The 26,101-nt window shown below is 47.3% G+C and overlaps 8 protein-coding genes across 8 annotated transcripts; 5 read left to right on the forward strand and 3 right to left on the reverse strand.

Annotated features, from left to right (window-relative positions):
* Positions 1-6,656: 6,656 nt before the first annotated feature.
* N7469_001484 (C2H2-type zinc finger protein) lies at positions 6,657-7,487 on the forward strand (the record flags this gene model as incomplete). Its single annotated transcript, XM_056640404.1, has 1 exon — positions 6,657-7,487. One exon carries the CDS (start codon positions 6,657-6,659, stop codon positions 7,485-7,487), a length of 831 nt encoding a protein of 276 aa, XP_056506161.1.
* Positions 7,488-9,342: 1,855 nt separating this feature from the next.
* N7469_001485 (uncharacterized protein) lies at positions 9,343-11,358 on the forward strand (the record flags this gene model as incomplete). Its single annotated transcript, XM_056640405.1, has 3 exons — positions 9,343-9,688; positions 9,757-10,734; positions 10,757-11,358. The coding sequence occupies 3 exons, from the start codon at positions 9,343-9,345 to the stop codon at positions 11,356-11,358; spliced, it is 1,926 nt and encodes a 641-aa protein (XP_056506162.1).
* A 561-nt stretch (positions 11,359-11,919) lies between these two features.
* N7469_001486 (adenosylhomocysteinase) lies at positions 11,920-13,474 on the forward strand (the record flags this gene model as incomplete). The annotated part of the gene is made up of 4 exons (XM_056640406.1): positions 11,920-11,958; positions 12,048-12,180; positions 12,234-12,360; positions 12,427-13,474. The coding sequence occupies 4 exons, from the start codon at positions 11,920-11,922 to the stop codon at positions 13,472-13,474; spliced, it is 1,347 nt and encodes a 448-aa protein (XP_056506163.1).
* Positions 13,475-13,851: 377 nt separating this feature from the next.
* On the reverse strand, positions 13,852-15,204 carry N7469_001487 (Tm-1-like ATP-binding domain-containing protein; the record flags this gene model as incomplete). Its single annotated transcript, XM_056640407.1, has 1 exon — positions 13,852-15,204. The coding sequence occupies one exon, from the start codon at positions 15,202-15,204 to the stop codon at positions 13,852-13,854; it is 1,353 nt and encodes a 450-aa protein (XP_056506164.1).
* An 840-nt stretch (positions 15,205-16,044) lies between these two features.
* N7469_001488 (GNAT family N-acetyltransferase) lies at positions 16,045-16,674 on the forward strand (the record flags this gene model as incomplete). Its single annotated transcript, XM_056640408.1, has 1 exon — positions 16,045-16,674. The coding sequence occupies one exon, from the start codon at positions 16,045-16,047 to the stop codon at positions 16,672-16,674; it is 630 nt and encodes a 209-aa protein (XP_056506165.1).
* Positions 16,675-16,772: 98 nt separating this feature from the next.
* On the reverse strand, positions 16,773-17,850 carry N7469_001489 (oxidase ustYa family protein; the record flags this gene model as incomplete). Its single annotated transcript, XM_056640409.1, has 5 exons — positions 16,773-17,014; positions 17,073-17,172; positions 17,221-17,351; positions 17,420-17,551; positions 17,610-17,850. 5 exons carry the CDS (start codon positions 17,848-17,850, stop codon positions 16,773-16,775), a joined length of 846 nt encoding a protein of 281 aa, XP_056506166.1.
* A 966-nt stretch (positions 17,851-18,816) lies between these two features.
* Positions 18,817-20,271, forward strand: N7469_001490 (uncharacterized protein; the record flags this gene model as incomplete). The annotated part of the gene is made up of 1 exon (XM_056640410.1): positions 18,817-20,271. One exon carries the CDS (start codon positions 18,817-18,819, stop codon positions 20,269-20,271), a length of 1,455 nt encoding a protein of 484 aa, XP_056506167.1.
* A 474-nt stretch (positions 20,272-20,745) lies between these two features.
* Positions 20,746-21,834, reverse strand: N7469_001491 (uncharacterized protein; the record flags this gene model as incomplete). Its single annotated transcript, XM_056640411.1, has 1 exon — positions 20,746-21,834. One exon carries the CDS (start codon positions 21,832-21,834, stop codon positions 20,746-20,748), a length of 1,089 nt encoding a protein of 362 aa, XP_056506168.1.
* Positions 21,835-26,101: the final 4,267 nt, after the last annotated feature.

The raw sequence follows: 26,101 nt of genomic DNA on the forward strand, positions 1-26,101 counted from the left end.
TTAGGGCATGAATCTCTATCAGAAGAGATTGTACATATATACTGTGTAGCGTGTGAACATAATTTGAACTGTTTTATAAGACATGTGACTAATTGGGAAGTTAGTTCGGACTTAATAGAACTGGGTAGGTTACTTAGTCTGTCAGTGCATACATAGTACAGTACATTTCTGTGGAGACATTCGTAAGGACATGAAATCTTTCGAAGTGGAAATTCCATCGTAATGTTTGTATGTTATCAATTTACATACAACACCGTAAATGGTAAAACAATAACTACAGAAATACTCCACAATACTTACAGCATCCACGTATGTACATAGTACATATTTTAAACTGTAGCTTTGCTAAGCCACAAAATCGATCCAACTTCGCTTGCTGCAGTACTGTCCAGTACTATAGTTCACGAGCACGAATGCGAGTGTTGCCTCGCCACCCTGCCACAACAGCCTCTCCGGGCGGATTCATTCCCCCTTCTCCACCAACTTTCCCCCACCCGAGCCCAATTCGGCCGGACCCTATACCGCACCGGTCGAATAGGAAAAGCGACGGTGGGCTTGGCGCATGGGCTGATAGCAATAGCGTGTGGGTTCGCTATCTATTTTCCTCGTGGCCCCTTCGAGTACTCTTTTAATGAAAGTCGTGCTTGGTTGTGCAGCTAATTATCGTACCAGGGCTGGAACTGGACCGAAGTTCCACTCTGGAAATGGATTGTGGTATCAATTGAGTGCATTGTGATTTGACACGTCGCTGTTCGGTTTAGCGCCGAGTGAATGCAGTTAACATGAGCTGTCGAGTGTTAGATGGGGCGGTGCTGGGCGTTCGTAGAGTTACTTGAAAAGTATGGTTAGACCCATGCAGAGCATCTGCTTGGTGACTTCATTGTGGCTGCACCCTGCATAATGACGAGCTGATGATATTAAAACTTCTAGTTCAAGGTGTTGAGCCCGCTCGTCTCGGTAAGCTGAATGGATTCGAGACGATTGACAATATGCATAGTAGGTGTGTACATACTAGCCCAGCGCTCCATACACGACGCCAGCGGGAATCAATGTCCAAACTAAGGAAAGCATCAGAAATGTTGATGGGTACGCAGAACTATGTAGAAAAGCATATTACCTTCAAATATAGTACTGCAAATATTCCCACAAGGGTACGAAGTTTTGCATCATCATCCAATGAGATTACGAAGCATGGAATGGTGAAGTGGCCTCGGTACAAGTCGGTGGTCGGAGGTCCGATGGGATAAACTCAAGCAAAAAGAAAGTCCACTTGACACAATTGAACTACATACAGTACATAGTAGAGTATTAAAATAGCAGAAACGGATATCTATTATCAAGGAAGTATTTCGTGAATTAATCGATAGTCATATCAATAGCATCGTTATTTATACTGATTCATGGACCCATCTCGCTGAATAGTTAGTATATCCCTAGTACATACATACGAAGTACAGCGTGGACCATTGAAAGCATTGACCGGGTGCCAGGAATTAGTATGTCTGGCGATCATGATCGCAAGATAACGCGCCACAGATCGGAGCTTATTCTATCCTGGGGATGCTCATCTTTGTGGTTGCGTACGGGGTACGGATAACTCGGAAGAGGAATGAAAGTATCAGTACAGAGGACATGCATGATTGACAAGAACGAAAACGAAAATGAACTTGACAGGTATCGCGAGGAAGGAAACTGTATTGCGAGAGCTCTAGGCAGTTGCATTATCTGTCATGTATCTCCAGGTCGGAAACAATGCTTGAACAGTGCGCAGCATGGAGTGAAATCATACTCTACGAGGTGTACGGAGTGCATACAGAACAAATTTTAGTACTATGTAGACTACGGAGTATACATCGCCCGCTTTGGCTGTGCACAATTCTGCGCCGCTTCAGGGAATCGGTCGGAGAGTCGGCAAGTCGAGATCCGAATTGTTGCTAAAAACCGACGAATGACAATTGCCGAGACAAGCTAATGAGGATTGGCTTCAATAGTGCGGTAGTCTCCCCGCGGCGCGGAGCGTTCTGGAAGCACTTGCGATAGGCAGCACTGAAGAATGAAGATGGGGCTGTGGCTGTGTGCGTCTAGTTGGCGCAAAGAACAGGGAAAAGAAGCATGGATGCCTGGAGGAGTGTCAGCAAGATCGATCCCTGATAGAGTAGGGTTATCTTCAAGTGGGTAAATCTCGGAGTTATGAACGGATTGCGGAGAAAACTTCGACATACACAGCCTAGCAACAACCATCTTGGAAAATGTGATGACAGCTTCGACGTTTAGCATTGACGTATTTGGCAGTGTGGCAAGTTATTTCCGAATATTAATATCGATTATGATTTTGGGTTTGTTCCAGGATGATACTGATGATTTGATGGATTTCTCCTCGAGGATTTTCACGAGCCGGTTTTCACGCTGATTCCCACATTGAGTACGGAGTAGATACAACATTAATACGGAATAACTCAGGGTGAACGAAATTTGGGGGTCCAGATTGGCGAACTTCAATACAAAGTCCCCAAAAATACAGGGCTCTGAAACCATCTAACCAATCTTAGAGAACAAGGAGGGGTCTAGCTCCAGCTCTCTCATTCTAGCTTAGAACACCCGGAATCCACCCGAGTTTGAGAAATTTCTAGCCACGATTAGGGAGGATAAGGCCGCGTGGGCGTGGCGGGTGTGCGAGCAATGATCCAAATGCCCTCAACGATTTCAATCCAGGATCCATCACGCTAGGCGGGATTTGGGCATAGTGTAGTTCCAAATGTGCAAACTTGACGCCGCACCTAGTCTGGTCAGAATAAGCAGATGGAGATGGGCCACGAGTCCCTGCATGGTGAGAAGGGGGGGTGAATCGAAAGAAACTAAAAATAAAGATGAAGTGGGCAGCGCTAGGGCAATGTATTCCCTAAAGAGATCACTGGAGCGAGATACTATTCGACTAGGACGTTCTGTATACTCCGTATTCATGGTGGAATGTATCTATGGGACGCTAATGTAAATGGATGACCCTGACCAAGGCGTGTGGCGTCGGCTGCTAAAGGCTAGGGAGGCCGCTTTGCCCGAGGGGCGTACGAATCAATGAAGAAGTCATTCGGCGGCTAGAGCACATAGTTAAGCCCTTTGCGACAGCGCGATCGCTGGATCGAGGACTAGCCCTGTCATGGTGCCGGATATACGTAGACTGCATACGTATGCCCCGTCCCTTCTGATAATCTAGAGCATATCATTAGTCGGCCTCAGACGCCAAAATGCCGTGATGGCTAGTATCAATCTTCGCGATCGCGGGCCAGAGGCTTGGCTGATCGGCACATGGCATGGATGAGGGGAGTGATGTGATGCTGATCCAAGTACAATACCGTGGAGCTCGGATGAGCCGAGGAAGAATGCGTATCCAGATTCTGGACACGATAGGGCTTCCTTGGATATCTCATCTCTAAACCCCCCCCCTCCCCTCCCCCGGCTATCCGAGTGATGACAATCCAAATCGTACCAGAGATTGATTTCAATAATTCAGTCCACTTCAAACATCGAAGCGATGAAGATAACCACGTCTGCATCTTACGTAGGCCAGCGGAGAGTCCCCGCGATGGCAGGGGCGGGGCGGGCATTTTAGGACGCGTACGAGTACGAAGGTTGCACGGGCCAGGCTGAGCCCTAAAACGAAGCCATCAAGACGTAGGGCTGTCCGAGTCAGTTTGGGTAATTGAGTTAAATTTTTACGTAGTCGAAGGAAGACCATCAATATTTGTTAATCGTCCTTGGGGTGATGATGGTCGTCTGCGTACGTGGATATCCATTGGAGGTTGGAATGACAATGTTCGTATCACTCCATCACTCGGTATGAAATATGCTGTTTGTAGAATCGGTGACCCGGTAAAGGAGGAAGTAGAAGGGGGATTACGCTTCAAATTGGATAACTCCGGAGAATTGACTCCATCAAACAGCCTTACAGGTGCATAATTACTAGAAGATGAGAGAGCTGGGTAGATAATCACTGACATCGGAAGATTAGTCGACAAAGGGTATTTTAAAGTTCCTAGGGCAAGGAGTGGAGAGCAAAGCAAAAATAAAAAACGAAAGCTTCGGTTTTGAGTGGGTCCTTTAATCATTTTTTCTTTTCTTTTCTTTTTTATTATTTCCCCCTCTTCACTATCGCATTGATTTTCCTATTTTTTGCCCGATGATCAAGGCCCTTGCAGTAACATGGTCGGAAGTAGATTGGCCAACAGATACAGCTGCATATGAAGGCTTGCCATTGAACACGGAGTACGAAATTTGTATTATATACATACAGTACGAAATTGAAAACTAGTTCAGTATTGATTCGCAAGCATTGACATCCACCACGTACGCACAAGAGAGGGAAACAGTCTTTGCACACACACTCCCACCGACCTTCGGGGCCGGACGTGATCTCCCGAAACGGCGTAGTGAGGAGCGTAACATCTTACGTATGTCCCCAGACTTCCGCCTCGTTCACGATCTAATGATTACTAGCCACACGCAATCCAGGGGAAAAAATAAAATGAAATGAAATGAAATAAAATCAAGAAACAATGTAATGAAATATTTGAAATGAAAATACTGAAGTTTAATACCCTTACCACCGAGACCTTGATCATACTATGTATGTATGTATGTAATTAGGATCTAACAAGATTTGTCCTTCTCTCCCCTTCTTTCTGGGTAAATCTTAATCCGACCGCCATCGGATATCCCAAGCATGGCAAAATTTGGTTCCCAGGGTCCAATCCATGAAAATAACCATTGGCACTGAGAAAGGGCCTTATCCCGATTATCAAACCATCTCCGTAGTTCTACCGATATGCTTTGCAACATTCTAGTGGAGTATCGCTTGGGCCAACCGAAGCCCTAGTTGGGTTAGCAACCAACTTAGGGCGGAGTCGGCGTCGTATGGACCGGATGGTAAGAAAACCGTTCCAGTGGAGGGGAGAAGTGGCTGGATTTCATCACGAATATTACTTACTGTTGTATACATAACTATACTATCAATCATAATACGCGAGAAAGTAGGCTGAGAAAATATGAAAAGTGGCAGATCTTTCACCGGCTGACGACTCTCTTTTTTTTTTTTACCTCTTTCTCGTTCTCTCTCTTTTTGTCCCCGCCAGGGTCGATGGGGCGGGCCGGAAGAAACGGAGTCTGGAAAACGGGTCTGCACAGAAACCGCCATAGTTCCAGGGGTGGATTGCAAGTGGATTAGGGGTCCTTTACATGTATTGTTTCCAATTCTTCGTACTCATTACCCTTCATACTGTATTGAACTCGTACCTGGGCTGGGGGAGCCTCGTAGAGAGACCCTTGAAGCTTGGCCTTGTCCTATTTAGTGATGATGAGTTCCTGAGATACGCAACCCGTGCTTTCTTTTTGGGAATTTAATTTTGATTTTATTTTTATTCTTGGGGAGGGGAGCTTTGTTTTATCTTCTTCCAACCTTCTTCTTCTCAACTTTGAAGCTTTGTAATCTTTCATCCTTTGAAATACTTTATTTACTATTCATCCTCTCTCTGCCTCCTGCATCAGGTTGAATTTCTTACCATACTATCGATTTGTTACGAATCTCTTTTTTTTCATTTCGCTATCCACCGATCCCCTCCTCCCTCTGCCACTGGACCAACCCACCTTTGGCTTATCTCGTATCGGCACATCAATCATCATCATTCTTAAAAACCAAGTCCAAACCTGGACTTGATTTATCACTTACCTGAGCATTTTTGGAAGTTGTTTGCTACCATTTTCGTGATACAACTTTTGCACCCTTAGTTTGATCCGAAGCCCTTCTCTGGGAAGAACAGGGCGGAATTACTCGTGGTTAGACGGCCTTGCATCCCGTCCAACTCCTGCAATATCGCCAGGCTAGTTTGCAACTGCCGTTGAGAATTGTGTTCCCCACGTCAAATCGGGTAGGCGAGAGGAAAGCAAATTTAAAAAAAAGGGAAACCATCCTTGGAAACCCAGGAAAAGGGAAATCAAGTTCTCAAGCGTTAGCTCGTTCACCTATTCTGCAAGCTCATCCTCAGGATTAGAGACCCTGCTTGCGTTGAGTCGGCCAACCCTCATCTCAGAAGAACGTGGGAACAAACAAATAAAAGATAACAAGGTACTTTCGGAAGTACTTTACTTTCTCTTATTCGCTAATCTCACCTTGACGCTTTTTCCCCAAAGGATACGGTACAGGTATACCTTTTCAAGCCTGACCTTCTGTATCTTGCCGGTAAAAGGCTGGCGACAAAAGGCCTAATGTTGTCGATGTGTTATACAACGGAGAGAACAAACATCTATAGCGAGCCTCTGGTACGTTCACATTCCTTCAATTTAGAAGGCAAAGAAAGAGGGAGGGACAAGGACAGTAAAACCCCTAGGGAACGGAGGTTTGACTCGCAGAGTCTTGTCCTCTTGTGTTTCTCTGCCGTCCCCCTTCCCCTCCTCTTTTTCCTTTCGCTCCCACTCTTCCCTATGTTTTCTTCAATATACCCAGCCACCGTCTCGAGATCGTTTTTCTTCTTTCCTTGGAGTCTTTGCGAGGATTCGGTACCCCATGCTGAGGAGGTCCTTTAGAGGATATGAATGAGCTAACGTGTCGGTGCCCTTTTTAGTATACATTTCCAGGCTCTTTCAGCGCGTCTCGAGGCCTCGAGGAAATGGATGGTTGCAAAACGAGTATTGTATCAATCTTGAATAACGATGATCACCCATCGTTTGCTGTTCGGTCCAACTCCAGGCATACGACCTATCAGCCTTCGCCGTCATTGAATACTCTCGCAGAGCAGGTGCCCCCACCTGCCAGTGACACCCAGTACGTGTCCGGTCATGCATCGTCAGAATCACCAACTGCTTCACCACGGACTACTCGGCACCCTTTTGACCCCGTCACTAAAGCTGCACAACCTGTTTCGCCTGGATCATCAGAAGGCTCTGCCTATGACTACATGTCAAGCCATGCACCATCATCCTCCTACCACCCATATGCCCGACAGGAGCCCCGGCGTGACTCGTACCGGTTTCCCTCACGAGGGCCCGCGGCGCCACGCACACCGCCAGAAATCCAGTCGACGTCCGGGACAGAGGCAAAGTCAGGATCGGGAGGATCAGCGTCGGGTTCGCGGAGCACAGGTCCAAAGAACAAGTATCCGTGTCCATACGCGGCAAGTCATGGGTGCTCTGCTACATTCACCACGTCGGGTCATGCAGCGCGGCATGGGAAGAAGCACACGGGCGAAAAGAGTGTTCACTGTCCGATTTGCAATAAGGCCTTCACTCGCAAAGATAACATGAAGCAACATATTCGAACACACCGAACACATTCGGATGAGATGCGCTCTACCTCGGAACCAGAGGTTGACTCTCGATGGGCAATTGCAAGACCGGATTCCGGCTATACATCTACCCATAACCGGACAATTAGTCAGTCTACGGATGCCAGTAATGCGAGTGTGATGCCTCCGCCAGGTGCTCGGCCCTACCAAACTTGACACGAAACAGGGTGAGGGGAAAAAATGAAGCAAAACAAGTTCGCTAAGAAAAAAAATTGCAAAGGCAAGAGCAAGAAGATGTTTCTTTGGCCTTTCTGAATGTCGGTAAATTTGTTGGTTATCGTCGATGTATTCTTTCTATCTCACGGCCCGCATACGGATACCCCAAATTGTTGTTTGTTTTCTTTTTCTTCATTTCCTTATTGTCTTACTTGCAATTCCTGCACTTGTCGCAGTGTTCTCAATGTTTCTCTTTTTTCTTCTCGCTTTGCTCCTTTTTTTATCCTTGTTGTCCATGGGCCTTTTTGATAGGGTCTGGATTTACAGCCTGAGGTCACGTGCGTCCTGGCTCACTGCTGCGCAGTGTGCTTACGCCTTCTGTCTCTGTTCCCAATGGGGATTTTCATCCTTATATGACATGTCTCCTATGGTGGAGGGCGTTTTCATCGCTTTTAGGACCAAGCCGCCTCCATGCGGCTTTAGTCGGATGGAAAGGGGACAAATCTCTTCCACCATATGATCGGGAATCAGATAGGAAAGATTGAGGCGGTCCAAGTAGATCCGACATTTCAAGCCAGCCCAGGTGGCTTCGTTTAGGAAAATCGGGGCGAGGAGCTCTTGTTGTGTACTACGTACATCAAATAAGTACACTCCTCGTGTACCACTGAAACTATTTGTTTTGCCTGTGTTGTGTCGGGTTAGACGTCATACGCTCTCGGCAGGGTGATGATGTATTTTGGGAGGTGGCGGATAAAATATTTGTATAGTACTTAACAAGGACCTCCATGAATGGAATGATTCTGTGCGCCCAAGTCTGGCTGCACCACCAACAACATGCCATCCTGAAGAAATAGCTGTAGAGTAATTTAGGAACTGAAAGAGGGGCGGGGGAAATGGAGGATGCTCAGAGGATAAAAGTCTAGAATAAAAGGGAAAACAGACGTTAGGACATGCCAAGCAGAGATGAGCGGTCGATCAAATCTTAGAGTTGACAAGTTCAAAGATAACCTTAACTGAATCTGTCGATTAGAAAAGAAAAGAAAGGCGTCAGCAATCACGGGATCAGCCGAGCCACGAGCCATGGAAACGAGGGAAAACCCCGCGGAATCGACCCTTGGAATGCCTACCGGAATAGAAACAAACAACAACAACAACAACAACAACAACACATCAACAATCAAATAGATTGCGACTCAGGCCAAGCCCCTTTCCGGTCAAGTTTTATTCAAGTGGCGGTCTAAGCCGGCCATGACGGTGATTTAGTGTTTTAGAAAAGAGGGAGAAATGAAAAGGTGTTGGGTAGGGCTGGGACTCTTCCTTGATGAGCTGAGTCCCGATACATGCAGAATGACGTCGGATAAGCCAACGCTAAACGACGACAGGCGGATGGAAATTCGAGAACACGCCAGCCGCAGAAGATGCGTACTGAAGGGGGGAATATTCTCCAGAATCTGTACTAATCGACGTCATGGCAAGGGGTGCGAGCTTCAAATATAATATCTTCGGATGATGCCCCTATCTACTTGAGTATTCCTTTTTGTTTCTTCAATATGACTCTCTGGTTTTCTACCTGATACTTGATACCCCTTCCTAATTCAATTATCTACTCTTGTATATCATTCAATTCTGTTCCCTCGTCCTCTCAGCCTCAGCCTCCACAGCCACGACGTCACGCCACCTGCCCCGCCTCTCTCTGCTTTTTCCAACCACTTCTTTTCTCTCTCTCTCTTTCTCTCTCTCACTATCATTTTCTCTCTCATCTTATTTTATCGGTGATTCATTAGACGATTCACTCTAAAAGCTCGACTCTTCTTTAAATTTTGATTGCTTCGGATTTTCTCTCTATTTTCTAGCGATGTCGTACTACGACGATCGTCGCTACAGCGCACCCCGCGACCGCGGCCGCCCCGCTAGTGGTTATGCTGCAGATTACTTCGATGACCATCCTCGGTCTAGACATGCAAGGGACGAGAGAGAAAACTATCCTTATTACAGGGATGATGGCTCGCTCGAAGAAATCCCTCGTGATTTCCCTCCCGGACGTGACTATTACTATGAACGCAGTTATGACTCGAGACGGCCGCGCCGCCCTGTGCAAGAGACGGTGCGACGTGCTTCGTCTGTAAGCGGTGATCCGTATCACGATGGGGGCCATTATCGTCGTTCTCGCCCGCAAAGATCTCGGCGGTATGATGATCGTCGTAAGTCATTCCTGTTCCTGAGCAGTATTCTTTTATACTTTGTGCTGACCCTCATCCGCTCTCATCAGCCCCTCCTCGTCGCTCCAGATATGATTCTCCTTCTTCAAGTCGCTCGCCTCCTCGTCACAGTCGACGCAAGTCAATCAGTGATGCTGCCCTAGGTGCCCTTGGTCTTGGTGCTGCCTCCAAAGCTAGCAGTGACCGTAGCGGCGATCGTTATCATGGTCGTGGCCGTGGTCGATCATACTCTCGACATGGCCGATATTCGTCAGACTCTCGCAGTCGTAGCCGTGATCGTCATCGCCATGGCAGCAAACGAGACAAGAGCGAACAGCGCATGATGCAGGCTGCCCGTGCAGCTCTCACCGCTGGTGCAGCAGAGGCTTTCCGGTCTCGCAAAGATCCCGGTGAATGGACTGGTGCCAAGGGCAAACGTGTCTTGACTGCAGCCGTCACGGCAGCTGGTACCGATGCGCTCGTCGACAAAGACCCAAACAAGCATGGAACTCGACATGTCATTGAATCAACTCTCGCTGGTATGGCCACCAATCACTTTATCAACGGCGGACGATCCAAATCTCGTGGCCGTAATGGACGCAGTAGTTCTGCCGGCGGTGGTCTTAAGAATCTCGCCGCCACAGGTGCTCTGGCCGCAGCTGGAAAGGAAATTTTCGATAAAGTTTCCCGCTCGCGATCAAGACCTCGTGGCAGAGATGATGATCGTTACAGCGATGATGACGATGATCGCCGTGGGTCTAAAAAGCGCAGCAAGAGCGTGTCCGACTATATCAATAAGGGAATCGCAGCGCTTGGTCTAGACGAAGGCAAAGACCGGAGCAGAGATCGGAGCAGATCTCAAAGCAGATCTCGAAGCAGAGACAGAGATGACCGATCAGATCGCAGAGAGCGTCGTCACCATCGTGACCGCGACCACAGAGAGAGAGATCGAGATCGAGACTCCCGCTATGGCGGATATTCAGACTCGGATGCAGACAGTGACTATGGCAGAGGATATTCCCGGCGAGGTAGAGGCTCGAGAGACGTAGGTCGAACGCGTTCCCTGAACAGCGGCAGAACCCCCCCAACCCCCTACGAGTGCCCCGCGCAGCGCAGGTCCAAATGGCACCACTGCGCGCGGTAAACTCGACAATTCTGAGAGTGACTCTGACTTAGGCGATAGCAGTGATGAGAAGAAGACCGAAAAGAAAATGAAGAGAGAGATGCTACTAACATCGGGCCTGGCAACTGTTGCAACGATCCACGCAGGTCACAGTGTCTATGGCTCGGTGAACAAGCGAAAAAAGAGATTAGAACAGGTGAAGAGTGGAGAGATCTCTCTTGAAGAAGCACGCAGACAGCGTATGAAGGCCAATGCTCTCGACGTTGCAAGTATCGGACTCGCAGCTCTCGGTATCAAGGGTGCTTATGGCGAATGGAAGGAGGTGATGGAGAAACGAAAAGAGACCGAAAATTTCCACAATGAGTGTATTAAGAGGGCGATGAGACGTGAACTTAAGCGCAACCGCAGTAACTCGCTGCCATCTTATCATCGCTGGCCGGATGAGATTGAATATGCGGGAGATCATGGAGCTGGGCATGGAGGAAATGTTACATATAATGATGGAAACCCTTATGGGGCGACGACGGAGGCACCGGCGATTTCTTACTAGGGTTAATTCTGGGCGATGAATTTATGATTGATGATCGATGGGTAGGATATGATTTCAATTTTATCTATGTTTTGTTATTCCGATTTGTCGTTTTTTTACTCTATTTAGTTTTATATCCCTATGATCTACTGACCTCGGACAAATGAGCTTTATTCCTTCCTCTGCCCCTAGCATCGTGAGATTAGTGTATCTATGTAAACAGATCTCCAAAAAAGTCCTTCCTCTCTACCGATGTCTTTATGATATTCTTTTGTCAACTCAACAAATGTTGGTCCACATATCTATACGCCATGTACTATGTACCATATGATAGTTATAGTTTGTCTAATTCCCCACTCGGCAGGAACGCTTGCCGATGATCACGTGGGGCTCACGTGGGGCGCCGCGGGGCGCTTACCTAAGATGAAGAGGAGACTTTTCGGTGCCCCTCTTGTCTTTTGCTCGACTCCTCCCTTTTCTTTTCCCCTCTTCATCCCCTACTTTTTGGTTGGTTTTCTCCCTTGAACTCTTCTTTTCTCGCCTTTTTCATTCTAACATCTATCTAGTATATCACAATTCATCATGTCTGCCCCCGCTCAGAAGTTCAAGGTTGCTGATATCGTATGTGCCCCTCATTTTCTTCCCTCTCAGCTTTATTTAGCTATCTATCCACTTCTCAATTGCTCTGCAATTGCTAACAATCTCTCTAGTCCCTGGCCGCTTTCGGTCGCCGGGAGATTGAGCTCTCCGAGGTTGAGATGCCCGGTCTCATGGCCATCCGTGAGAAGTACGGTCAGGACCAGCCCCTCGCCGGTGCCCGTATCGCTGGTTGTCTGCACATGAGTATGTCTCCAAGCTCCGTTCTCATACCATCCCCTATCTGACCCACTCCCTAGCCATTCAGACTGCTGTCCTCATTGAGACCCTCACTGCCCTTGGTGCTGAGGTCACCTGGACTTCCTGCAACATTTTCTCCACCCAGGACCACGCTGCCGCCGCCATTGCCGCCGCCGGTGTCCCTGTGTAAGCTGGCCCCCACTGCGAACCCCCCTCTTTAGATTTTGTGTCCTAACATTTCTTCGCTTATAGCTTCGCCTGGAAGGGTGAGACCGAGGAGGAGTACCAGTGGTGCCTTGAGCAGCAGCTGTTCGCTTTCAAGGATGACAAGAAGCTCAACCTTATCCTCGATGACGGTGGTGACCTGACCTCCCTCGTCCACTCTAAGCACCCCGAGATGCTTAATGACTGCTACGGTGTCTCCGAGGAGACCACCACTGGTGTCCACCACCTGTACCGCATGCTGAAGGAGGGCAAGCTCAAGGTCCCCGCCATCAACGTCAACGACTGTGTCACCAAGTCCAAGTTCGACAACCTGTACGGTTGCCGTGAGTCCCTCATTGACGGTATCAAGCGTGCTACCGATGTCATGATCGCCGGTAAGGTCGGTGTCGTTGCCGGTTACGGTGATGTTGGTAAGGGTTGCGCCCAGGCCCTGCACTCCATGGGTGCTCGTGTCCTCGTTACTGAGGTCGACCCCATCAACGCTCTCCAGGCCGCCGTCCAGGGTTACGAGGTCACCACCATGGAGGAGGCCGCTAAGATCGGTCAGATCTTCGTCACCACCACTGGTTGCCGTGACATCCTGGTTGGCCGTCACTTCGAGGCCATGCGCAACGACGCCATTGTTTGCAACATTGGTCACTTCGATATTGAGATTGACGTTGCCTGGTTGAAGGCCAACGCTCAGTCCGTCCAGAACATCAAGCCCCAAGTCGACCGCTACCTCCTGAACGGCAAGCACATTATCCTCCTGGCTGAGGGTCGCCTGGTCAACCTGGGCTGTGCCACCGGTCACTCTTCCTTCGTCATGTCCTGCTCCTTCTCCAACCAGGTCCTTGCTCAGATCGCTCTCTTCAAGGCCGAGGATGCCGCTTTCGGCAAGAAGTACATTGAGTTCGGTGCTGGCGGCAAGAAGGACGTCGGTGTCTACGTTCTGCCCAAGCAGCTGGATGAGCAGGTCGCTCGCTGCCACTTGGACCACGTCAACGCCAAGCTGACTGAGCTCACCCCCGTCCAAGCTGAGTACCTTGGCCTTGAGGTTGCTGGCCCCTACAAGAGCGAGATCTACCGCTACTAAACAAAGTCGCACGACAATCCCTAACTTGTTCTTATTCTCCAATTGCGTTCGATATATGAAGTTTCCTTTCTTTTCTTGAATAGACTTTCAACATGATTTTCGACGATGTTACGATTGGCATTCGAGTTCTCTATCAACTTAGAACTCAAAAGTGGTTGTCCTTCAACGGCATAAAAAGTGGTCTCCACATGGGGGAGTGCGTGTTTTCTATTTACTGGCGTGGGTCGACCTGGGTAGGTCTTGCATTCAACACTGCGCGTACGGATGGGAATTTTTCTACTTGATACCTTAGTCCTGCTGGCCCTATCGTCGGTCAGATATGGCTGCACAGTGAAATATAATCTGAGCACCAACCAGTTTCCCTTGTAATTTGTAATCTAAGTAGTTGTCTCTCGGTCCTTGACCTTAATTAAGTCTCTCAGCATCTCAGCGGCGAGTACTGCGAACTCCGTATGGTTGATATCACGCTCATCCCTAATAATGTCGATTCCACTGCCACGTAAACCTTCCTCGAGCGTAGAGAACAGAACTTGATCTACCTCTGGATTCCAAAATGGTTGACCAGGAGTATCAACCATACTAACACCACCAACCGGCAACAAGACTTTTGTCCAGGAAGCCCCTCGAATGTTCTTCACCAACAGACTCGCAATATCTCGACATTCCTCCGCAGTAGTCCTCATAATCGTAACCGTGGGATTATGCTTATGAAAGATCCTCGAAGCGTTAATAAACTTCTCTGGAACAGACTCAAATGTTCCAAAATTAACCATATCACACGCCCCAACACTGACCACTCGCGGAATATCCCTCTCAGTGGCCGATATCAATCGTCGCGGACCCGCACTCAACACTCCGCCGACAACCTCATCCGCAATCTCCGTCGTCGTCAGATCCAAAATGGCATCTAATTGCCCCTCATTGGTAAGTCTTTCCATAGCCCGGCCTCCTGACCCAGTTGCATGGAAGACATATACTTCACAACCGGGCAGAATGAATTCCAAATGTTTCCTTGCAGCAGTAACAGCCGGAGTCGTAACCCCAAACATGGAAATCCCAATGCGAACAGTACTACCAGTACCACTACCAGCAGCAATATCACTGGTTTCCTCAGATTCAAAGGAAGACTCAAAAAAAGACCTCGCCATCCCTGCGATCGCCGAACCCGCATTTCGCAAAACAGTATCCAAAACCCGATTTCGACCCGCTATATCAACAACACTATACATCATCCCGATATCAGTTTCCCCAATATAAGGACTAACATCACCAGAAACCATAGTGGAAACCATTAATTTGGGAAATCCAACAGGTAATCCATCTCGCATGGCAGATGTAGCTAGTGCTGTCCCGCATGATCCGCCTATACCGAGTACGGCATGGATTTGACGCTCGCGGTACAATTGGCATATATGATCTGCTGCGTAACGAGATAGGGCCTTGATATATGTGTCGCGGTCTAGAGTGTTTAGAATTTTGTGCTGTTGTTCTGATGTTGGGTCTCCCTGTGCTTTTGGTGGGGGGGGTTCCTGTAAGGGGGTTTTTAAGAGGTTGGATTGGGTTATGCCTACCTCCGGTGAGGAAGAGGGGTTTCGGCCAATGTCCATTATTATAACTTTTAGATTGTTGGGGGATTGTGACATGATGCTCGATTTTGTGTAGAGGAGTTCTTGGAGCTTTGTATCGCATGTTCCTAGGAGGAGGATTGTTGGGGTTGTGTTTGTCGTCATTTTTAGAGATGGCGATTATAGCGGATTCCGGGATTTGGATTCTATTCTCAGAGAACTGGAGGTTCTGGGATATTGGAGAGATTCAAGTTTGACCTTGGCCCGGGGGTCCAGGTTGGTGAGGGGCAAAGTATCGTGCAGATGGTGGGGTATTGAGATCATACCTTGGATACGACGACATGAGAAAGTATTAGAACAGGACAAATTATTGAAAATTCCGGTTCATCGAAGTCCAAAAGCCCCTTCTTGTACTGGTTGCTCAGACTAATGCATCCAGAATGAAATATAGAGTAGTCTACTAGATTGCTAAACTCGTACTTCGAGTTTAATGAATTTCAAGTTCAGAATACCATTATAGACTCCGCTATATATCACATATATTCAGCGTACCTATATACTACTCTTGGTAGAGTACTACTAGAGTACCAGTACTCTACCAAGAACTTTTCAACATTAGGACTTCTAATGTTAGGTTAGAGTATCTCGATTACTTACCTGCTCGTCTTTGATAGTGTTAAAATTTGACAATCAAATATTCAAAGCGAGTTCTCGACGGTCTTATCAAATTTGCTGTTCAAGCCTACTGTTACTCCCGCTAAAAGTTCGAATTGTGGCTTGCATCCGCCTATCAGCTTACAATGAAGACTACTAGTGCTAGTAGGAATTGTATGGATGCTACCCTGGGTGACTCATAATAGTGATAAGCAGTAGTACAAATCAATATTCTTAGAGGTTTCTTGAATATTGATATATAATGTGACTATTTCGCCTCCAACCTACAAAAACAAAGATAAATATATAATAGAACATCTCACTCTCTGAATAGTAACAACCCTGACTAAAATGGCCTTCGAAACTGCGCGATCATCCTCATTTCCGCCTGGATTTTGCATTTCTACATCTCGCTTGAACATCAGCCTATTCGACCCTGATAACCTCATTCACACCAAGTTTCTAGTCCGGCTATGGAATACAGACGATTTCATCGATGCGTGCGGCCGTACATCAATTACTACTCCTGAAAAGGCGTCAAGTTTTATACGAAACCGCCTCTTACTGCAATACAAGATCAATCAATACGGGATGTTTTTGGTATCACTCAAAAATCAAGAGACCATGCCTGATACACCTATAGGGACCGTCTCCTTGATGAAAGGGTCACCGCCTGACCTCCACTACACAGCCCCGGATATCGGATTTGCTGTTTTGCCTGAGCATAGTGGCAAGGGATATGCAGCGGAGGCCGCAAACGGAGTCCTAGAATGGGCGAAATTTCACCTCGGAATGGAAGTTGTATTTGGATTCTGTGATCCCTTAAACCAGCGTAGTAGGAGGGTACTGGACAAGATTGGGATGGAATTTCGAGGAATTACTGAATTACACGTGTTTGGGGGGAGAACGACTGCTATCTATGTTTTACCTGGAATGAGTGAGGATCTGGCTATATACGGACTCATTGAACTGAATACGTGATATGAATATCATCAAAGATCTCCCTTCGTAAGATCAAATAGTCTCATTATCTCATATACTATCATAATCGTGATAACGTCGTCATGGGAGAAAGTCTTTTAGGGCATACGCTTATAAATCAAGTCTCCAGGGCCAGGCTGCTGCAAGAAATCGTCAGGTGGATTTTCGGGCAGTTGGTTATCTTCTGCCCATTTTCGAATGTCATTGAAATTCTTGCACTTGTGGCGAGTATTCAAATCGGCCTGTGGCTCTGGATTTTCCGGATACATCCAAACTTGTCCGACCACACCCGTATCCACCGTGCACATGAGCTGCTGTCGAAGAACATCAAGGCAATATGCTGAATTGGAGCTGTTAGCATATGGGCAGCTTTTTTCTTGACTGAAGAATGTACTTACAGACTTGGCGGCGGGCAATGTAGTCATTAGTACTGAAGACACCATGACCCTGGGAGTGATAATAATCATAGTTGTAATAAAGACCTTGACGCAGAACATTCTGTTCTGGAGTTAGTGTGATCAAAATCGAGCATTGTTTTCCACATACCAAGCAATGCAAATGCTGAAAGCCTTCCACCTTCGCCGGGTAGCCTCCTCCATATTTGTCCTTGATCTTGACTTGATCCAAGGCAAGACCAGATTTTCCAGCATCAGTCTCGGGAACTCGGACGTCTCGAACTGTAATGTGAGGTTTTATGTCAGTGGCCAGATACTAATCGGGGAAACCCTTTTTGGGTATGGCTTACAGTTGACGCCTAGAGAATCCCAAGCCGCATCAACATCTGGGCTTGCATCCTGCCGAAAGATGTTTTCTTTCAGGAATGCCCCATTGAATGACTTTGGGTGATATTTGACTGATATCTCGTCTACCAAAGGTGCTATTTAACGGTAAGCTTATTTCAAATCTTGACCAAATGAAGTTGATGGGGGGCATACAATATCTAGAAACATGTGGACCGCAAAGTCCGTCCAGATCGCCTCTCCAGAAGAACCCGAATAGGGTCCCAACCAGAAAGACCATAGCTAGAGCTATGAACTGAAGAAATACCGTCGCCGTGGTAATGCAGAAATCATCGTCGTCATCACCAGTCCAGAGATGGCCTTCTTCTTCAGCAAGCAGGCGCTCTGTCGACTCATAATCTGGCGGCTGTAAATCTGGAGATTTGTCGCAAAACATCCCGAAAGTTAGCTTTGAAAGGAACTTGTAGCGTAAAGGAGAATAAAAAAAAGGGCACGAGTCAAAAGTCGTCTCGGATAGTACGGCAGCTCTGCCCTAATCCCCGCTTAGACCTAAGCAGACCGCAAGTCTCGGGGCACTTCTGCACCCTCCTGAGGGCGATTCACCTTTTCCATCGCTGACTGCCCAGACATCCAAGCCATCTGGGACAGCTTGACGCAATATCCTCTGTATGTCTTACACGTTTTGTGGTCCCATGAGCACTTCAAAAGCGTGGTGCATGGGCATATCCAAGCCAGGGGGACTGGCATCACGTCAACCTCGGGACCAAGACTCAAGCGAGACAAACGCCGAGACGTGAGCGACTATTCTCAAGACACTCTTTTTGATGCGATTGTATGCCGCGCTCAAGCCCCGGATGATCGGCCGGAATGTAATTAAACCCCTTCGAGGCCCGATCGACATCTCCCGACACGCTAATTAATGCGAGGTTCATCATGCAATAAATCGCAAAGTTTACATACTAAGACACTCAACGCAGGGAAATATCTTATTCGCTCATACAAATCGAATTGACACGGCCCTCTGAAGTCATTGTACAGACTATGAATTGCCCGACTATTCTCTTCCCCCGCAAGGCAGACCGATTGTTGACTGCACGTTCAACCTCTGGTCCCTTGCAGTGAACCCCAGTGCCCAGCAAAAGTCAATGAGATGATTGTCACGGCGAGCTTAGACATTGCCAACAATAGCAATGAGAGCTGACCTCAGGCTACAATGAGCTACGTAATCATAGGTTTGGAGCTCTGCCAGCTTCAGTATAAATATCAGCTCAATGGACATCCGACTGAGTTCTTCATCTCAAGCCAAAGCATCCCTCGAGATCACAAAATCTAAGGGATCTTCTCAATCTATAAACACTCATCGAATCTTTTTATCTTTCTGATCCGACCAAAAATCATCACAATGCGCTACACTCTAATCAACGGCCTACTTATGCTGGCCATCTCGCCTTTCACTGCTCTTGCTCTCCCTGTCGACCCCAATGACCAGGGTGGTGTTTGGGACCCCAGCGGCCAGTACCGAAAGGGTCACTACGATGGCCAGGGTAACTTTATTGGCAACGATGTCGGCCGAACTGGCTACGAAAATGGTTATCAAAACGAGCAGTGGCGCAACGAACAAAACCAAAACTACCAAAATGGTCAGTGGCGCGACAACTACCAGAACGACCAGTACAACCAGAATGGTCAATACAACCAGGATGGTCGTTATAACCAGGCCGGCCGCTGGCAACGTCGCTGGGTCCCTGGTCAAGGTGTTGCAGAGGCGGCTGGCCTTCACAACCATGGAACTCAGTTTGGCACTCCTCGTGTTGGTGTCCCTGGAACTGGCATCCACGCTCGCAACTGGCCTTATGATAACAACAATAACAACAACGGCGGTTGGACTGATGCAAATGGCCAGTGGCACGCCAACAACCAGCAAGGCGGTTGGACTGACGCCAATGGACAATGGCATGCCAACAACCAGCAAGGTGGCTGGACTGATGCCAATGGACAGTGGCACGCCAATAACAACAACGGTGCCGGTTGGACTGACGCCAACGGACAGTGGCACGCCAACAACAACCAACAGGGTGGCTGGACTGATGCCAATGGTCAGTGGCATGCCAACCAAAAGCGTGGCTTTGAGCCAACTGCCACTACCAACCTGGCTTCCAACCCGAACCTTCTGAACCAGGCTCAGGCCTCCAACCCATTGAATGCTGGTCAGGGAAACATTGCTGGCGCTGGTGCTGGTATCAACAACGCTGCCGGACTCCCTCACGTTCCTCGCCACTACAACCCCGATGAGTATGACCATGATCGCTACAACAATGATCATTACGACAACAGCTATAACGATGGCTATCGCGATGGCCGCTACAACAACGAGGAGGACCGCCGAGTTGCCGAGCACGTCGTTGGCAATATCCTCACTCGTCGTATCTGGCCTTTCTCCAGCTGGAACCGCGATGATGACCGCAACTGGGACCGCAACTGTGATCGCAACGACTGGAACTGCCGCAACCGCTACAATGACAATGACCGCTACAACGACAACGACCGATACGGTTATGACAAGTGCAAGAGTGATGACCGCGCTGACCGATCAGGCTGGAGCTGCCGCAGCGACTGGGACCGTACTCGCGCTACTCCTACTCCGCGTGTCTGGACTCGCAACACTCCTAACGACAATGCCAAGTTCGACAACAAGGACGTTGACTACTCTGACAAGGTCAACAAGGTCAACGCTGGCACTGGTGCTTCCACCAATGCCGACTACAAGGGATATGAGAACAAGGATCTCAACAAGGACTTGAAGAACAAGGACTACGACAAGAAGAAGGCCACTACTACCACCACCGACAAGCAGTGAGAATCTCACTTAGAAATACAGCCAGTGGCTAAGAAAGGTATGCAGTTCTTCGAGCCCTTCTCATAGCAGACCTGACTGACCCGGATTTTAAATTCAAGAAACTCCAATGTTACCGAAATGTTTTTGATATTAATGCATTTGATGATTTGAATGAGCACACGAACTGTATACACTCCTTGATGCTGATGATATTTGATGGTGAAGCAAGTTGATGATCGTGGAGGAGTATTAGTTAGAGTTAGTTATAGCTATGAATGAAGAATAGTATTTTGTTATAAACTCATATCTCGAGCCCATTAAGTCTTTTAATGACTATAAGTAGATCCAATATCACCCCAACGAATATTGGAAAATGTAACGGAGGTCTCAGGGTGTTGCGTTTGAATTGAATCAGGATTCCCTTCTGTGCTATTGCAAGGGCCAGCATTGCCACTGTCCAACCAGTTCATAAACTGGCTAGAGTCATTCCAAATACTAAAAATGAGAACCATTCCTCGGCGAAGTGCGTTGCCCATTTGTTTCAAACCCCCCTAATCTCTGGAAGTCGCTTGTAGAGCTTGCACAAAGCTTTTCACTGACCGAGTCAACCTCACCACCTGATACTTTGGCAACTGCATTTTGAATGACCTTGCCATTCTGAACATACAGCCGCCTGATCTCCAACAGATTCCCTTTCGCCGTGTGATCGTCGGTAACAAATTGTGTAACAACTGTGAAGCGTTTGTTTGTGTCCACGGTCATGTCGTAGCCATAGTAGTTCTTTTCACCAAGAGCATACGGATTGAATCCGCAGCCAGATTTATCGCAAACCCCGTTGCTTCCACAATCGTCGCCTTCGCATTCGTACAGTCGAGTGGTATTACACGCGTGTGGGGTATAAGAAGTGGCACGAGCATTTGCTTCCCATAGATCCATCTCGTTACAACATGCACCAAGGTTGTCGGTATTAGCAACGCCGTTGATCCATGAACTGGTCGGGCATTGCGCGTCACAGTACCCAGTCCCGTACTGTGCACCAGCAGGGTTGAGCTTATCCCGTCCACCGGATTGCAGCATTTCTGAGAGATATAGTGCACCATTCATCCCACAAACGAGTGATGAAAGCTCAACTTCGAAACTAATCTCTTGGTTGAGTAGATGCAGCATATCGTAATTCTTCCCCGACTCGTCCAGCAGATACACACGCGGTGAGACGGGATAAACATCCCCGTTCGACTTTTGATACTGATGAAGAATCAAACGATCGCCTGCAGTGTGAACACCACGAGAAGGGTAATCGACGCCATCAAGAACACAGTTCTTTGCACATGACTCTTTGGTTGAGCAGAGCTCTTTGCTCAATCCATTTTGCCAGTCATTGCATGAGATGCTGGCGTTACCCGCTACGTGCAGGGGATGAGACAATGCATCGAGGACAACAGAAGTATTATGCTTAACGCATCCAGTCTTGGTCGAGCATTTCCATGTTTGGAGCTGAGGGTGGATCTCAGGAATTGATCCTATGCGTTGAGCTGTAGCAAGTTGCGTCAAGGCCACAACGGCAGCAAGCAGAACTCGGGTCATTCTGAAAAAATCTAGACGATTTCGTCTCTAGATTGACTCCGAGGAAATAAGAATATTACCTCTCTTCAATGGGAGACTAGGAACTAAATAGGTCTTCGAAAATCTTGCTCGTTGAGATTGCGTCGCGCATTTCTTCAGCCGGAACGATAGTTGTTTCAGGTACACCCGTGGACGGCTAAAGTGCATCGGGTATCCTTTGAAAACGGGGATTTTGAGGCCACATCACGGATTTGAAAAGGAAATCCCTTTCTCGTTTTGGCATGACGGTCCATAGCCAAGTGTCTCAGGGTGATGAAAGGTGGAATGCTAGGATTAAGGGTCTGTTTATCCCCGCATTTCCCGCGGCCCCTGAGGAATTTAGCCGCCAACCCACGCCAGATGTCATGTTCAAAAAAGCCAATTGATGTTATTCGTAGTTTAGTACCATCTGGTAGACGGTTGAAAAAATTGGGACTAGACATGTCTTAATAGCATCCCATATTCCGCTAATTAAGATGATTTTTGGGAGGCATACTTCCGCTTACAGTATGTGATATCCATATCAATACTTCATACTAAGATATCTCCCTATTCAGCAAGAACTCAAATTGCTTGTATGTGAAATATATATCACGTATATATTTCATACAAAAAAGGCATCCAACCCTGGTCTATATCAAATAAAGACCAGGTTTGGATGCCTTTTGAATTTCGCGGGGGAAGGGGTTCCAACCCCTTACCCAAGGTTGGATTAAAGATAAGGTTTTTTTTACCTTGATCAATGTGAAGGGAATTCGAAATTCTATTTCTGGTTGTGCAATAAGAGAACTTGGCGAGCAATTGACTTGTTCCTTTTAAAGTCAGATTCTTCATCCAAGAAGGTAAAGCAAGCGATGAGGCAATGGAGACACAATAATATTCCGTATCAGATTTACTTCATCATTTCTGACGCTCCCCAGGCCTGAATCCTAGCTTGAGATATGTCAGTCTAATTGCGACCATTTCCCAATAATCCCTTTTCACTGAGTCTTTGCCAGTTTTTGATAATTGAGTTCATCTTGTTATTTGCTGGAGTCATGTATATAAACGGCCCCCTTCATATACATCACGCCTTTCTCAAGCCCTTTTGGTCATGTGAACTTCACATATAGCTTGAAGCTTTTATATACTCTCATTTGGTATCTGATGGAACTTTAAAGCGACTCTGTAGGGGTTTCAAACAGGTATACGACGGTATACTTGCTTATACCCGTTGCTTCAAGTATTGTCCTGTTGATCCAGTACTCCTCTCTTGAACAGAGCGGTTATAAGACACAGGGACAATGATTAACTTAGCATGTTGACATGTGGCGGTGCGGCCATCTCCGCACGAAGAGGGGTGCGTTGAGGGGCGTGTGTCCACACGGCATCCTTGTCGTTCGGCTTTGGCATTCACGCAAATGCAACTTTCCAAATCGGCCACAAGAAAACCTTTCAATCTGGCTAGACTGCTTTATTTCTGGAATGGCAGAAGTCATTGGTGTGGTTTCGGGTGCCATCACATTTGCGACCATTATCGCTCAGGTCACCGAGTCCATAATTACGATCAAGGAATACTGTAGCCAATGCCGTGATGCAACCGATGACTTACGATACCTGATACGGGACCTTGAACTGTTCGAACTCATTCTGGCTGAAATGGAGCAGGACATATCGCAAAATGATCTCGCACTCGCCCTGAGGGGCAGTCAGCATGTTATGCAAAGTCTGCAATTTTCCAGAGAAGCCGCTACGACCCTTCAAGCGATATCGGATGAGATCGCACTCAAAATACAGTCATCTAGCCGCTTACGAAGATCTTATGCGGCAGCAAAAATAGTGATGCAGCGAGGGAAAATGGAAAGGTACATGACACGACTGCGTAACGCTATACAGTTATTATCACTGTCTCAACAGTGCTATACGAGGTTTGTGATGACACAACTACTTGTGATTATTGGAAGGCTAATTTATTAGAGCCCTTATACGTGTTCAACCGGATTTAATTGCCAATAGACTAATGCAAAACAAGACAAACTTACTGGACTTCCAGCCGAAAAGCTACCTTCACGGTACGTTGGGTACATCCCTGGGAGGACAATGAAAAAATCAGCGTTACTGATGCTACATGACTGAGAGGAAAGAAAATCACTTCATAAGTGAGACGCCCGAGTCATCGAATAATCCAACAGAAGGTGTGTCGCAAGGCAAGGTGCCACGCTATGCTCAAGCCTCCAAATACCTGTGGCGTTTCAGTTTACCACTCTGGATAAGCACAAAGGCACTAGAAATATACAGTGAGAGACTCTGCCACGGATGGCAATGGGTTTTCAGAACGTATAATGTGATCCCATCAACATCAAAAGTAGTCTCATTGACAGTGGCCGGTAAGCTTGAAGATTTGCAAAATCTATTCGCCACGAAGCAGGCATCTCCATTTGACCGCACTGATCGCTTCGGGTACACACTTCTACATGTAAGAAGACCTTGGCCCACAGGTGACGATGCAAAGTTGCTAATTCGATTCCAAAGTACGCCATGCTCGGGCCGAAGAAAGAGAAGATTTTGAAATTTCTCCTCGAGCTGGGAGTTGACTCCTCTATCGCGGGAACACACCCCAACCTTGAAACACCTCTCAATATGTTGGTATTCTGCGGAACCCTTGGGCTCGGTAGGGGTCAACCGCTATTTCCGTGCCTGCGTCTTCTCCTGCGCGACACAAGACAGCTTTCTTACGAAGATACACCAGAAGAAACGATCAATGGAAATTTATCTCGATTTTGGGGGTCAAAAGAAGAGTTCAAGTTCTTACAGCAACATTGCTGTCCCTTATATTACGAAATGCCACAAGGAACAAGGATTGCAGTGGCCTCTAAGGCCGCATTTGGCTCATGGGATGCCTATCATATGCCTGACTTGATCCAAACGATGCTTGGACCAATTACTCTAACTGCCAAAGATCTCCAACTAGAAGGGCCGTGGCGGTTTGATTCAAAAAATACGACGCTTGTTCATTGTGTTGTGAGAAAGATTGGAGCATGCGAGGCGGCTCTGCAAGGGTCTCATCCTTGGAAGAGAAAATTTCGGCACCAGAATCAGCGATTCGGACAACCTCTTCATATCAAGATGAGAGAAGGATATCTTCATCTCTATGAATCGTGGGTAAGTCTTTTCATAGGCTTCCTGCAAGTTGGCGTGGATCCAAACTACGTTGTCGATGGACAGACGCTGTTGCTTGCGTTTTTAGAGGGATATCTTGATTGGATGGACATATCTAAATATCAGATATTATCCCTGGATGGACCACTTCGAAATTGGCTGAGAGATCTGGAAAGAGCCGGTATTGATCTGCAGAAATTTGGAGAAAAAGAAGACAGCATATGGAAGAGGGGGGCTCGTGCAAAAGGACCTCGGCGTAGGATATGAAGAGAGCCCTAGTTGTCATCGACTGATAGGGTTCTCTTATGGCTCCAGCATTGCTGAATGGTCTGTGTGGCTATCACCAAAGGCGGATGTCTTCCTGAGAGATTTCTGGTGCTTGGTAGAGCAGCCTACAGAAATGATGGCGGGAGGATGGCCATATGAGTGAATACATCTAGGGCTATTTTGGCTATGTACTTTGACCTACCAGCCTGGCTGTACCTGACCAGCTATACTTACTGGATCGCAATTTGGAGCATAAATGCTTTCCTATATGTAAAAGTGTTTCTGTGGATAAATCCTCCATTCCTTTATTCCGGTAATAGAAGCCTTGTTCGACCCCATGAATCACATGGACCCAAACGGTAGCGTATTGACTCAAAGGTCAATCCATCATCCGCAAGGCTAGGGTCATCACATAATGTAGCTAATTTCCATAAATCTTGACATTCGATATAGTGCTTCGAGTTCTTGTTCGCGTCGAAGGTAGGCTAACACTCAGGCGACGGCTGCCGCTTATGTATCATGTAACCGATAAAATCGCGCTGAAACCCTCACAAACACAAGTCTTAAATAACATTTGAGCTTCTGATTACATTGCTAGTTGGGTTCTGCTATCTAGTAGTATACCTTTCCCACCGTGGAAGTGCCGACCTCGACGTTAACTGGTAGTGACTCCAGATTTAATACAGCCAATATTGAAATCATAACCGGAAGTAAATTCATCACGGGGTGTGGGTGTTTTGTCTTTTTTCATTTTCATTCGTAGATGCCTATTTTTTGAAGCTATTTCTTACTCATACATTACCGACTTCTCGAATCAAATTTTGACTTCTGCTGTGTGAAAGAC

This window comes from Penicillium citrinum, assembly GCF_028827155.1.
Source record: "Penicillium citrinum strain IBT 23319 chromosome Unknown utg000001l:1.0-4955037.0:1.0-4956770.0, whole genome shotgun sequence".
NCBI classification, from domain to species: Eukaryota; Fungi; Ascomycota; class Eurotiomycetes; order Eurotiales; family Aspergillaceae; genus Penicillium; species Penicillium citrinum.